Source organism: Thalassophryne amazonica, chromosome 15 (assembly GCF_902500255.1).
Source record: "Thalassophryne amazonica chromosome 15, fThaAma1.1, whole genome shotgun sequence".
Classification (NCBI taxonomy): domain Eukaryota; kingdom Metazoa; phylum Chordata; class Actinopteri; order Batrachoidiformes; family Batrachoididae; genus Thalassophryne; species Thalassophryne amazonica.
Window position 1 is genome coordinate 68,322,976 of NC_047117.1, and position 14,136 is coordinate 68,337,111.

Genomic DNA, 14,136 nt, shown 5'->3' on the forward strand with positions numbered 1-14,136 from the left:
AAGGAGATGATGGAACACCAAAGGAAATTTAAGAACATGTACATCAAATTTATTGTATTAATTCAGCATAAAATACTACCACAGCCTTGAAAGTCATTTCCCTGACGCCAATGGAATCTTCTCAGCTCTATAATAAAATTTATTTATTTATGGCTTTCCTCTGCCCCCCGGTGATTGGGGTCACCACAGTGGATCAAGGAAAGATCCACAGTGGGATTTTGGAGTTTTACACAAGATGGCTTTCCTAATGCAAATCCACTTGTACATGAAAAAACGTGTGCAGCAGCAGGATTTTCAGATTTCAGGGCATCACAGCTTGTATCATTCACTGTGTGAAGACCAAGAGCCGGGCCAAAGTGTCTCCATAGTTTTATTTCATCAGGGGACAAATTCAGACAACCATAACATCACTTTCTGCTCTACAGATGGGCCAAATATTTTCAAAGACTTCAAAAAGCAAAACAGGCCATTCTATAGTGCATTCAAAGGAGGAAAACAAAATCACTCAAGCACAGAGGACACAGATGTCCTCTGAGGAGCAGCAGTGATCAACGGTGCAGAAGGATCCACACTTTAGAAAAGTGCAAACTGAGCCAGAACTTTCAGGTTTCATCAAACCTGCTACTATTCTGTTTCTTACTGAGCAGGCAAACCCACAACAGTAGTAAAACTCCCCCTTCAGGGCTGCAGGTACAGCATCCACAATCCAAGCATAGTTTTTAAAATTAATCAAATAAAGACTGACACATTTGACTAACTTTGCCCTCATTTGCTGTCAGGTCTCTCTCTCTCACAGAGCAAATCGTTTCATCTCTCCAAGCTAATGTCAGGCCTCGGTGTGAATCAAGTGTTGCAGTCTCTTGCACAAGCTGCATATGAAGACCAAAGGTAATATAAGTAATGCACTGACGGAAACATGATCTGTCAGAGGAGAAGCTTTAACATTGAGGAAACTGCAGCATTTGTCCTCTAAGGGAGTTCAGGTTCCGTTTACGTTGTGCTCTGAACTGTACGTTTGGATTCAGCGGTGAGGGTGACGCGTTCAGGGCTGACTCTGGATGCGGCGGCGCAGCTCCTGGGCTTTGTCCCTCAGGTCGGGCCTGCTGTCTGTCTGGAGCGTAGACAGGGAGCGCTGCAGCTGCTCACGGCTCTTGGCAGACATAGAGTCCCACTGGTCGCTCTCTGCGGTGCCACACAAACACAACATCATTAGCATGTAAGAAAGTGGGAAAGGCAACAAAACCAAACACTGATGCTGTCTGTCAAAGAAGCAAGATGAAGTTTATTATGTCTCAGTCATACAAGGCCATTCTTAAACATGCAATACGAGGTCTATTAGAAAAGTATCCGACTTTATTATTTTTTTCAAAAACCATATGGATTTGATTCATATGTTTTTACGTCAGACATGCTTGAACCTTCGTGCACATGCGTGAGTTTTTTCCACGCCTGTCGGTTGCGTCATTCGCCTGTGAGCACGCCTTGTGAGAGGAGTGGTCCAGCCCCCTCGTCAGATTTTCATTGTCAGGAAATGGCGGAATGATTTGGGCTTTTTTTCCATCAGAATTTTTTCAGAAACTGTTAGAGACAAGCAGCTGGAAACCATTCGAAAAATTTATCTGGCTTTCGGTAAAAATTTTACGGGCTTCACAGAGAGTAAGGACTGTTACTACAGTTTTAAGGACGCGCCACACTCCAAGTCGCCATCAAAAGGCAGAAAACACCACATCATTTCTAAACGGATGGCCTATCTCGGCTATCAATGCTTACCAGCCCAGTGAGTATAAGAGAAATTGTGGAGAGCTGGGCATGTCCCAACTTGTCCCCTGGCACTCTAAAACAGAGGTGTTCCTTTGTCTCGCTCGATCAGCGAATTGGTCGTGACGCCAAAGCCTCCGCGCAGCTTTCCATGACAAAATCTCTTGTTAAAAGTGAAATCTGCCGGAAAATGGCTGATGTCCAGCTCTTGTGATAACCAGAGAAACTGCACACGACGGTCCTGGCTCCACACAGCCATCCGTTTAGAAATGATGTGGTGTTTTCTGCCTCTCGATGGCGGCTCAGAGCGCGGCGCACCGTGCGCCATTGTGGGGCATCCTTAAAGCTGTAGTAACAGTCCTTACTCTCTGTGAAGCCCGTAAAATTTTTACCGAAAGCCAGATAAATTTTTCGAATGGTTTCCAGCTGCTTGTCTCTAACAGTTTCTAAAAAAATTCTGATGGAAAAAAAGCCCAAATCATTCCGCCATTTCCTGACAATGAAAATCTGACGAGGGGGCTGGACCACTCCTCTCACAAGGCGTGCTCACAGACGAATGACGCAACCGACAGGCGTGGAAAAACTCACGCATGCGCATGAAGGTTCAAGCTTGGCTGACGTAAAAACATATGAATCAAATCCATATGGTTTTTGAAAAAAATAATAAGGTCGGATACTTTTCTAATAGACCTCGTATGTTCAAGAATTAAATTTCTAGGAAATCCAAATGCTTGGGTATGAATACAATAAAACTGCTTGCAGCAGCACTGGTCCAGAGTCATGTAGATTATGACTTGTCACAGGCTATCAAGAACAAACTACAGGTTTGTCAAAACAAATGTATCAGAACTGTACTCCAGCTTCCAGCCAGAACTCATCTAGATGACTCGCACTCTGCTCAACTTAATTGGTTACCTGTAGAGAAACGTGCAACTCAGTTTAATCTATGTTATCAAATTGTTCTTGGTAACTATCCCAAACATTTCCACAACTATTTTTGTTATGTCTCTGATGTACAAAGCAATAGAACTCGAGCTAGTCAGTCATCTTTATTCATTTGAAGATACATCACTAATGTTGGTAAAATTATTTTAAATATATTGGTGCTTTTAGCTGGAATCAATTGTTTGGTGTTCAAATTGTGATAATCTTAATTGTTTTAAGAGAATGGTGAAGTCATTTCTGCTCAATAGTGTTTTAGAAAGCCAGTCTACTCATTTTGTGTAAATTTGTCTTATTTTAACTGCTTTCTCTGTTCTGGTCAGTGTTTTTTGGTTTGTCTTTTCTTAATTTATTTTATTCTTTTGTTTATTTCCAATTGATCTAGATTTGACCAATCTTTGCCGCCTATTTTGTATTTGTTTTATGTAAAGGACCACAAGGGAAATAAGTCTTGACTTTTTGTGTTATCCTTGAAATTCCATAGTAAATGTATTGAAAATATGCATATGTTTTAACACACTGTATTTTATTGTACATCTTATGTGGAATTTCTAAAATCAATCAATCAATAGCACACTTGTGGTCAGATGTTTACATACACTCAGACATGAATATTATGACTACATTGTGCTTTGACTTATTACTTTCAACTGTTATTTTTGTGGTGCACCACAAACCTACATGTATAAAAAAAATGGTGCACAAATGTTACCATCCAGGACCCAACCTGGTTCTGTGGTGGATGAGACCTGTGTTGAAAGTTCCAAAATGTCCAAAGCCTCTCAACAACAACGATGGACTAAAGCTGATTATCTTCTCTGCACCAACATAAGGGTATTGTATTGACCAACACAGTCTGATCCTTAAAAGCAGATCACAAGTCTGTAATGTGTTTTGGATCCATTTTTAAAGACATGCAGACTGAAAGAACAGTAGCTCAAGCAATTATATGCAAGTACAAGTTATTGTGAGGTGGTCTGGAAGAAGATCCAAATTGTCACTCTCAACTGAGAGGAAACCAGTTTGGATGGTCAGGAATCCCTTGCCATGAATTAGAAGCTGCTGGAACACCAGCAGTCAAGCAGATGTTCTATCACTACAGATTGAGAGGCTGCTGTCCAAGAAAGAAGCTCTTCGAAAACAAACATCTTCAAGCTCAACTAAAGTTTCCAGCATGACTGTGGAAGAAGATTTTATGGGTAGATGAGACACAGAGTTTGGAAGAGTACAGTTGAAGCATTCAATCAAAAGAGCATTGTACCAAACATAAAGCATGATATGATGCTACCATCATGCTCTGGGGCTGGTTGGCTGCAAGAAAAAGTGGTGCATTGCACAAAGTAGATTAAATAAAGGAGGACTACCTCAGAATTCTGGAAACCTCAAATCATCAGCTTGATAGCTGAAGCTTGGACACCATTGAGTCTTCCAAGAGGACAACTACTCCAAACTCACATCAAAGCTGATTGTAGAATGGATAAAACAGTCCAACATTAAGCGTGACCTAAACTTTCATCATGACCTAAGCGTAAACATTTTGAAAAGTTTAGAATTTTAAAAGCTGGTGAGGTGAACTGGAAAATTTAAATATTGCCCATGTTTTCCTTGTAAAAGAGATCTCGATCTCAATGGGACTAACCTGATTAAATTTAATATTTACTAAAAAAGTGTGGCCACTGGCAGAAAACCAACAAATTTAACTGAACTCAACCGATGTTGCCAAGAAGAGTGGTCAACTGTCCAACCAGAATTCTGCCAGTAGTTTGTTGATGGCTTCCACAAGCTTCTATTTTCAATAACGAACATTCAAGCAACTACTTTGTGTGCTGTATGTATATTTTTGTTGTTAAGTGTGGTAAACAAAATTTCAAACTTCAGGCATGATTAAAATCCAAAATTGGACAGGATGTAAAGTTAAACATGTCTGTCTGCAATGAAAGCAAAGCATCACATCTGCAGAATTTGCCACCGCTGCTCATGACAGCCTTTTCATCCACAATTCTAGGATGACTTACTTTTGGTTACCAAATTTGCGCACATTAAATTATCTTTGCATTTTTCACAGATTCTTAACACAGGCAGAAAAAAAAGAAATACTCACCTGCAATTCTCTTCACAATCAATTCCACAACTGACAAGGCCTCCGTCCTCACGGAAGAGTAACTTTTGTTTTCTGGATACAAACAATAGAAACAATTTGAGGGACTGACACACACACATGAATGTTGCAGAGTGCGTCTGGAATGTGAGTATTTTACCTAGAGGATATGTAAGAGCAGCGCAGGTTTCTAACAGAATTTGGGACAGAGCACTGACATCTTCACTACCTTTGTCCAGCAGAATTAACCTACAAACAAAAACAATACCAGCTCACGCACATGCTCATTTATATATTTCAATCACATTCTCAAAGCAAACTAATTCAAGGCTCCTAGTGTGACTTTAAAAAAAAACACAAAAAAAAAAACAACCAAGTCCATGCTCTATTTAATTATTACCGCTGGAAATAAGGCTTCATGGACTGTAGAACAGCCAGCTGGACTTTCCAGGTGCTCAGCTTGAGCTTGTCACACATTAGACAGCACACGTCCACCTGGAAACAAGCTGCAGACAAACAGGAAATACACACACACACACGAGAATTTTCAACATGTGTGGCACAAGACCCAGGTGTAACATGGGACAGAATGGTCTCAATGTACAGGCTGTCAAATCTGTTTTTTTTGGAGATTTATTGGAATGAACCAGTTTTCATGAGGCCCTTTTTTCCCCTCAGTCGCTCAAATGAAAAGAACAGAGTGTATGTGGCCGAATGCAGCCACCTTGAGAAAAACCTAAACAAAAAAATCCACAGCACACAGCACCTATTTTTCATAGAATGACCACTCAGAGTGCTTTTAAGTTGAAATTACCTGAATTTTTCAGAAAGATGCTGTGATGTCACTACAGCACCTTACAGGCAACTGGGAGAAGAGGCTTTGACAGCACACTGGACAGACACTTGGTTCTTGCTGAGGGTGAGTACTTTTTAAATCACCCTACATTATAAGATAGCAGAGGTGGGAGTAAGTCACTGTCAAGTCATCAACCTGCAACTCCCAAGTCAGCTGTCAAACACTTGGTGGTCATTATGACTTGGGACTTGCTGATTCACAACTTGAGAGTGACTTGATGGTGACTTACTCCCAACTCTGTAAGATAGTAGTTAGCTGTTTATTGATGTTACAAAAACAAATCCAACATGTCACATTTCTTTTCCCACTGAAAACACTGAATCCACTGGGATGAAGAGTTTACTGGCTCAGCTCAGCGCATTTCCACCAGGGGAGAAACAAACAAACAAAACCTGCCTAAGAGCAGATTTCTTTAAATCTTCTGATGTCAGGTAGAAACTTACTCTGGGTCTCAGGGTTTCTGGGCCAAGTCTTCCCCAGAGTGTCAAAAGCACAGACAAGCGATTCAGTCTGCAGTTCCTTCTCCTTCATATCCCCACCATCATCATCATCACTGTCCACTGACCTCGGCGACACACCACCACTCTTTGGGCAATTCTGTTGGTAAAAATGGAATGAAAAAAGTTTATTAGAGCTTCATTAAAGATGATCATGGTCTGCAGATTTGTATGGTGTTGTTTTTAAACACAGCAGTAGCGTGTGACAGTCATTCTCTTACCTTTTTGATTAGGGGGAAGAGGATTTCAGCCATGTCCCTGAAACGGTCCTCCTGAGTGCTGTCAAGCACATCCCCAGCACAGCGCAGAGCAGCCAGCTTGTACACAGGGCTCTCCTTGCGGCATTCCTTCAACACGACCTCAAGCACCTGTGAGATCGTTGGCTGACCCGTGCACGGTTTCTGCAGCTCAGCGCTAAACCCGGACATAGAATGAGAAGAACAGCGTCAGAAGAACCTGAATGCTGTTACTCAAACTAAAATTCTATTCATGGTGACAACTTGCACCTGCATTTTGACACCACTGATCCGATGGCTTTCAACAGCTCCTCCTGAGCCAAAGGGAAAGTAAAGTCAACACAATGAGGAATTTAACTCCCATTCTGTTACCAATCAAGACAATGTTTTGTTTTTGAATGCGTGTTCTTCTGACATTACCTTTCCAGCCCATGTGCGTCCCAACAGTCCCTGCATTAAAGCAGTCAGCACCAAACCAAGGTGTGGTGCCACCAATGAACCCATCTGTTCCTTGGCAACAGTTGCCATGGCAGCTGCACCCTGAGCCTTCATCTTCCAGGACTGGGACTGCAGTGCTTTCTGTGTAATAGCGATTAGCTCTGTCATGTAGAGTCTGATGCCTCCAAAACTTCCTGGTGTCCAAGTAAAATTCAAAGAATAAATGTCAAAAATGGTGCACACAGATTATAATGACATATGATTATAGTGCAACAGATAACAGAATATTTACAGAGGAATCTTTCAAATGGTGAAACAAGCACCAATTCAGTACAATACTTTAGATATTACTCTTTTGAAAACAAAAAATGACTGCCGACTTGAATTTTCAATAGGTGGCCAGGTAGGGGTCAACTCAACAATTACACAGAGTTCAAAATTTTAAAAAGCTCCAATCGTATTGAAAACTATACCACATTATTTGTCTGATCATAAAGATTCCAAAAAGGTATAGTTTGGACTATCTATGGGGTGAAAACTGCAAGACTGGTGACAAAGGTCAATTTCAGTTTGTACAGAGGTCAAAAATTAAAGTTGCTCCAATTTTGGTAAAACGTGATGCAAATTATTGGTTGAGTTAAAAGGGTTTTAAAAAGGAATAGATAGCACCGTGTGTCGTGCTTAGTTATGTTATGGGTAACGTCACATGTCATAGAATCCAATGGACATCGACAATGTTTGACTTTTACTTTGCAGACCAAACATTTAACACAGTCAAAACTATTCCACTGTCTGATTCATATAAAAGATAATTTTTATACGCAAAGAGATAGTCAGTGACTTGGAAAAGTTCATGTATCCATCCCCTGACTTGTCTAAGGAATATTACTTTTAAACGAGCACTACAGAGATGATGTGAAACTTTATAGGAACCAGTAAATTATCTGTCATCAAATGATATTTACTGATGTTATGATAATGTATCCCAAAATATTTCTAAGCACAGTATTATGTGCGTGCCCACGGTAGGTATGCCTTTCCTTTTTACAGTGTTATTTACCTGGAACATTCTCCTGCCACACCTCAGACCACAGTGAGGCATCATGGCTCTCTCCTTTCTCCTCATCAGGACCTGGGGCCTGGTGCATGCCCAGGAAAGCCAGCGGCAGGGCCACAACTGCGTGGCTCTTCAACACATCAGGACTGTAGTGGCTGACGGCGTGCACGGTCAACGCACACGATGACTTAAACACTGGTTCTGGCAGTGAGAGATAAAGTGAGAATGATTTTATAACCCATGTTTAAAAATCAGGGCAGCACAGTGGCTTTGTGGTTAGCACTGTTGCCTCACAGCAAGAAGGTCATGGGATCGAATCCCACCTGTGGAGTCTGCATGTTCTCCCAGTGTTTGCTTCGACTTCCTCTCATATCCAAAAAACATGCAGATTAGGTGAATTGGAAATTTTAAATTGTCTATAGGTGTCCGTGCGGATGTGTATGTTTGTTTGTCTATATGTGGGCCTGTGACAGACTGGCATCCCGTGCAGGGTGTACCCCACCTCATGCCGTATGACTGCTGGGATAGGCTCCAGCCCCCGTGACCCAATCTTGGATAAGCATTTGAAGATGAGTAAATCAACATTTCAAACTATATGTTTTCCACAGTTGAAGATGAGTAAATCAACATTTCAAACTATATGTTTTCCACAAACTCACCCTCTTTCTCCAAGTACCAAGTATTAAGCTTCAGTAGTAGTTTTTCCACACTGCTGTCTTTTGCTGTCTGATAGAGGAAACAAAAGTCAATATTCTGTTTGAGCATAACAAAACTAATTAGCTGTTCTAGGGGCAAGCAGTGCACTGGTGTCATAGTCAGCACCAGTATGACAGTGCACCACAACATGACCTGCGCAATAACAATTTATTTATTTTTTGTTTCTTAAATGATAACAATGTAAAGTAACAGATGAATTCATGAATAATAATGCCAATTATCTAACAATGTGGAAATCAATAATCATTCAGCTGTATCTGAGGTTTAGATTAGCACTGCAGCATTGAGGCTGTGATGATCAAATCTCCATTCTCTTTACATGCAAGTTAAACTGCCTGTTAAATACTTTTCTGGCTATAAAGTCATTTTCACATGAACGCACAAGATAATGGTCATGGAAAAATACGAGGTCTGTTAGAAAACTATCCGACCTTTTTATTTTTTGCAAAAACCATATGGATTTGAATCACGTGTGATTGCATCAGCCAAGCTTGAACCTTCGTGCGCATGCTTGAGTTTTTTCACACCTGTCGGTTGCATCATTCGCCTGTGAGCAGGCTTTGTGTGAGCAGTGGTCCACCCCTCTCATCGGATTTTTATTGCAAATAAAGTGTCTGAACGATTTGGAGCTTTGCTGCATCAAATTTTTCCAGAAACTGTGAGAGACCTCCAGGTGGACACCATTTGGAAAATTCAGATGGCTTTCAGGGACGATTTTATTGGGATTACACAGATTAAGGAGTGCTCCGGCCGGTTTAAAGACAGATAGTCAGACGACTGAAAAGCCACCGAAAGCCATCTGAAAGCCGTCCTGTGAGACCAACACAGAGGTGGTTTTGTCCCGTGCCATGAGCGGCTCCGTGGCGCATCCCTCCGCTTCTCTTTCCATGACAAAAACTCCTGTAACAGTGGAATGTGCCGAATAAGTGCTGATGTCCACGTCTTCTGCCATTTCTGTGGAAGTCAGACGACATCCCGGATCAACAAAGCCTTCACTTTGGAAATGTTCTGGTTGTTTCAGCGGGGTTTCAGCCTGTCGATCGGCGCTCGGAGTGCGCCGCGCTCTCAGCCGCTGTGGGCGGTCTTTAAACCGGCTGGAGCACTCCTTAATCTGTGTAATCCCCATAAAATCGTCCCTGAAAGCCATCTGAATTTTCCGAATGGTGTCCACCTGGAGGTCTCTCACAGTTTCTGGAAACATTTGTTGCAGCAAAGCTCCAAATCGTTCATACATTTTATTCGCAATAAAAATCCAACGAGAGGGGTGGACCACTGCTCACACAAAGCCTGCTCACAGGGAAATGACGCAACCGACAGGCGTGAAAAAACTCAAGCATGCGCACAAAGGTTCAAGCTTGGCTGATGCAATCACACGTGATTCAAATCCATATGGTTTTTGCAAAAAATAAAAAGGTCGGATAGTTTTCTAACAGACCTCGTATACTTAAACTGTGATTCTATTGTGTGAACTGTCAGACCGTTGTACTGTGGGCCAGTTTAAGTGTCAACATTTGTTAATTAAACACAGGCGTGGATGTTAAATGTAAAACTGAAAATCATGATTCACAAGTTTTTCATCAAGATTTTCATCAAGATTTCTGAACGAGAAGATTTAAAAATGAAAACAGCAGATTTAAAGTCAAATAATAAAAATAGCACATTTGAATACAAAAATGTTAGAAGTTTTTGATCTACTTGTTACATTTTCATGGGTTTAAGGTAAAATACACACTAAATGCTCTAACTGTACAGCAGGTTATTAAAAGACCCCCCCCCCCCCCCACTGACACACACAGGACATGCTGTTATACCCAAAACCTGGGAAACATGGGCATTACACAGTCACCATCCAAAGTAAGAAATACTGTGCTATCAATTTTAGGCCATATCGCCCCATCCCTAAGATGGCCTATCAAAAATCTATGCTTACCCTGACCACGTGCCCCAGAGCGAAGGCAAATGATTTCTGAACTATAGCACTTCTGTCATGGACACCATTCAGCAGGGCACTCATCAGTTTACCTGGTGACACACAAAACACCACAGAGTGGTCTTCAGCTCAGTGAGATGACGTGGTGACCACATCTCGGGAACAGACACAAACGGGCACTCTACCTGAGTATGGGGTGAGATCCTGGGGACACTGTACAGTGAGGGAAACAATTACACTAGCACAGCCACCCTATGCACACAAAAGAGACAAACGTCAAGAGACTGGCTTGGCACACAAAATGATGTAAAATGTCAAGGCATGAAGGGATGAATGGATGACAGGCAGACTGACAGAAAGAGGAAGTGAGCAGATGTAGACGTGCGTGTACCTTGGTGCCCAAGCCAACTCCACTCTTCAGCAGTTCACAAAGCCTGGGGACCAGCTCTCCAAGCACAGAAACGTCCAGGTGCTGCAGACACTGAACGCAAACACAAACCAGCTGTGTGAAAATGGTGTCTAAACCTCACCGAGGTTCAATACAGCTCATGAGGCAGTTCCTTTTACCATGTTGATGGTCTCCATCATCGGGGAAGACTTGGCAGCACTAAGCCTGGCAGCATCCATGGTGCTCTGAAATAACATGGTGACAGTGATGTCACACCTGTGATAACTTTACACACTTGATCTGTCAGATTTAGGAGAGAGTAAAGCAGATTGTTGGAGTTACCTTTTCCTGTTCTGTGGCTCTGAGGCTGAGGTAGTTGAGGACCTGAGGCTCCAGGGTGCTGAGCGCCTCCAGCAGGGCCGGGATAAGCCGAGAAGCATGAGGCTTCAGTCTGGCACCAGCAGTCTTACTAACTTTTACCAGGGTTTGGATACTGGTGAGGACAAAGCAGAGTAACCTGAGAAAAGCACACCATGAGGACAACAAGCAAACGTTGCACAGCAAGACTGCACTCTGGGCTCAAACATAGGAGACCGTGTTAAAAAGTGTAACATCACACTGGTCTTCATATGAATCAGTACATAAAAAACACCATTAAACACAACCCTGTTCCAAAATAGGACTTGCGCTTTGGAAAAAAGACACCCATAGAGAGAAAAGAACGAACTGTATCAATGTCGATATACAAAAGTCTTTAAAGGTGCTTTTCACACATTCTCCATTCCATCTGTTTCAATCAGACCATGGTTTGTTTACTGAGATAATTCAAGTCATTTGGTCGAGGTTTTGAACACTCATCTGAACTCTGATGTGGACCAAACAAGAAGACCATGGCCCACAAGATGGAACTCATGTCTGGTTCCAAGTCATAATAATAACAATAAAAGTCAATCTTGTTTTGGGAGAATCTCTGCCCTGTTGCCCGTCATACATGATGTCCTGTATTACTGAAAGAGGGACACATAACAAAACCACAGATACAAAGACACTTTACCTGAGAGCTCGGACCTCTGCCACGTTGCTAACGATGCCTTTTTCCAGCAGAGTAGGCAACAGTACTGCTACAGTTCTCTGAGCAGCAACACCTGAAGACTCACACATCCGAGTACACACCTGGACACACAAACAGCGTTGCGCTATGAGTTTCTGGACAGGCGCATGTATAAACGTAGATGCCAACTACACAATGAGGCCAGTATTCTGGCAGTTTTTACCTTACTGAGTGTTTTCAGTGCCAGATCTGCAGCCTTCCTCACCGATTCCTGAAAAGAAACAAGACATTCAGAAATGAAACCCACTTTGTCCATTCTAGAACAAAGTATGCAATTTTTACTCTACAAATAATGTATGTGCTAGTGCACGTACACATCCTATGCTGGCTGTTTGATACGTACTCAAGAATAATGTTCTGAAACACGGGTGTTGCAAAGACTTTCAAATGTTGTAAAACTGTGTTTCGAGTTAGCCATCACACTGCCGTGCTACCAGGAAATTTTGGAACATCCCCAGCCACACATTCAATCCATTCTTTGTGTTTTTATTTTCCCATTTTGTTGTATATTTCTTCCAGTATATCACCACATAGTTGCATCACATTTCTCCCTGGAGTTGTTAGCTTAAATCAATGCACTGAAACGTGTGTTGCAAAGGTTTTGAAAAGTTGTGAAGCAGTGCTTTGAGTTAGACATCACTAATTTGCAGTTCTATCAGTTATTTAATTCCAGGTTTATTTTACAATTCTGATGTACATTTTGTACCATATTTGCCTTCATAGTGGGCATCATGTTTCTCCCACAGCTGCTAGCTTAGCTTATTAGCAGACATTAACGTGAAGATGAGCACCTCCACTAATGACCCACTAGTTGGCAGCCACGCCTATGAAACATTTGGAACATTACATAAAATAAACCTGCATTTTGGACTGACTGTTGCATCAAAGTTAACCACCATCAAATCACTTCACCTTCATTATGTTCTCTTTTAATTGGTGAGTTACAAGAAATATTTGAAGAGAGATGTTAAGAATCTTGTGTGTTCAGCTGTCTTGGAAAGAGCAATAAGGAAGACTAAAAAAAAAAAAAAAAATAGTGTTTCCTAATTACCTTGATGTCATCAAGGGCTCTGAATAGTGTCTCCCACATTTCTGCCAAGTGCTCAATGAGGTCATCAGCCTGGCGGCCATGGATTAGATCATTAAGGGCCAGACAGCTGAAAGAAGAAAAAAATGATACATACAAAGTAGAGCTCCTGATTTAACATCACAGTGCATGTTTCTAGCCAATAATCTTTGCGAAACAGTTGTAAAGACACTGATCAAAGTCACTCAAACCTGCAAAAGTCTGAATTACAAGACATCATGAAGGACTCGTAGTTTTGTTACTATCATTATTGTACCTTGACTCGCGGATCCTCCAGATGTTACTAGTCAAGTTGGAGATGACATCCTGCAGGATCTCCTTAAGGTATTTATCCACCTGAAACACGTCGGCAAACCAAACATGATCACATACATGTAGACCGGGAATCTCACTGTATCAACCTTTTGATGGTCAAACTGAACGTGATCAAATAAAGAACTGTACAGCGCTAGATGGTGATACGCTCAAATTACACACATGGTACACAATCAAATAATGAATTAACCTCAAAGTTTAAAAAGCTCTGAGTAACTGAGTAAGCAACTCCCTTCAGGAAGACTTGGCAGTAATTACACTCATGCACAGAGAACAGATCTAAGCCTGCTGATCCTCCATCTCTAAAGACCCTTTTTTGCCAAAACATCAGTTAGCTGCTGATTCTTAAATACAAACAACATTTCTTATACATCTAAGTTCACGTAATTCTTTCTTTCTAAGTGTATAAAGACTCACCAGTGTCTTGTCAGTGACTAAAGCATCCCAGATGCTGGTCATGGCCTGGCGAACGCTCAGGTTGGGGTCAAACTGGTAGCGGTACAGACGGGGCACAAGCTGGGGAAGAAACGGAGCTAGCTGCTCGCCGGCCTTCGCTGCAATCATGTGGAAGCCAAAAGCTGCTCCCTGAACAGAGGTGAGGTTAGGTGAGGAGTGAGACACAGTCCAGAGTAAGAAATGGGTGTCGTTAACAGATTAGGAAAACAGTTAATAAACACAACACATGGGTTTGATGTAAAATTAGAAA

General features: G+C 41.8%; 1 protein-coding gene across 1 annotated transcript in view; it reads right to left on the reverse strand.

The window, feature by feature from the left end:
- Positions 1 to 347: 347 nt before the first annotated feature.
- ecpas (Ecm29 proteasome adaptor and scaffold) overlaps positions 348 to 14,136 on the reverse strand; it is a 42,321-nt gene continuing 28,532 nt past the window's right edge. Inside the window, exons 30-49 of the mRNA XM_034187542.1 lie at positions 13,848 to 14,015; positions 13,372 to 13,451; positions 13,080 to 13,185; positions 12,192 to 12,239; positions 11,972 to 12,090; positions 11,260 to 11,410; positions 11,097 to 11,162; positions 10,921 to 11,010; positions 10,715 to 10,781; positions 10,530 to 10,621; positions 8,542 to 8,608; positions 7,886 to 8,083; positions 6,808 to 7,019; positions 6,658 to 6,701; positions 6,373 to 6,565; positions 6,098 to 6,251; positions 5,199 to 5,304; positions 4,959 to 5,047; positions 4,802 to 4,873; positions 348 to 1,182 (exon numbers count right to left, since the gene is read on the reverse strand). Coding sequence (XP_034043433.1) covers positions 1,043 to 1,182; positions 4,802 to 4,873; positions 4,959 to 5,047; positions 5,199 to 5,304; positions 6,098 to 6,251; positions 6,373 to 6,565; positions 6,658 to 6,701; positions 6,808 to 7,019; positions 7,886 to 8,083; positions 8,542 to 8,608; positions 10,530 to 10,621; positions 10,715 to 10,781; positions 10,921 to 11,010; positions 11,097 to 11,162; positions 11,260 to 11,410; positions 11,972 to 12,090; positions 12,192 to 12,239; positions 13,080 to 13,185; positions 13,372 to 13,451; positions 13,848 to 14,015 — 2,262 coding nt within the window. The 3' untranslated portion in view covers positions 348 to 1,042. The remainder of the gene's footprint in view (positions 1,183 to 4,801; positions 4,874 to 4,958; positions 5,048 to 5,198; positions 5,305 to 6,097; positions 6,252 to 6,372; positions 6,566 to 6,657; positions 6,702 to 6,807; positions 7,020 to 7,885; positions 8,084 to 8,541; positions 8,609 to 10,529; positions 10,622 to 10,714; positions 10,782 to 10,920; positions 11,011 to 11,096; positions 11,163 to 11,259; positions 11,411 to 11,971; positions 12,091 to 12,191; positions 12,240 to 13,079; positions 13,186 to 13,371; positions 13,452 to 13,847; positions 14,016 to 14,136) is intronic.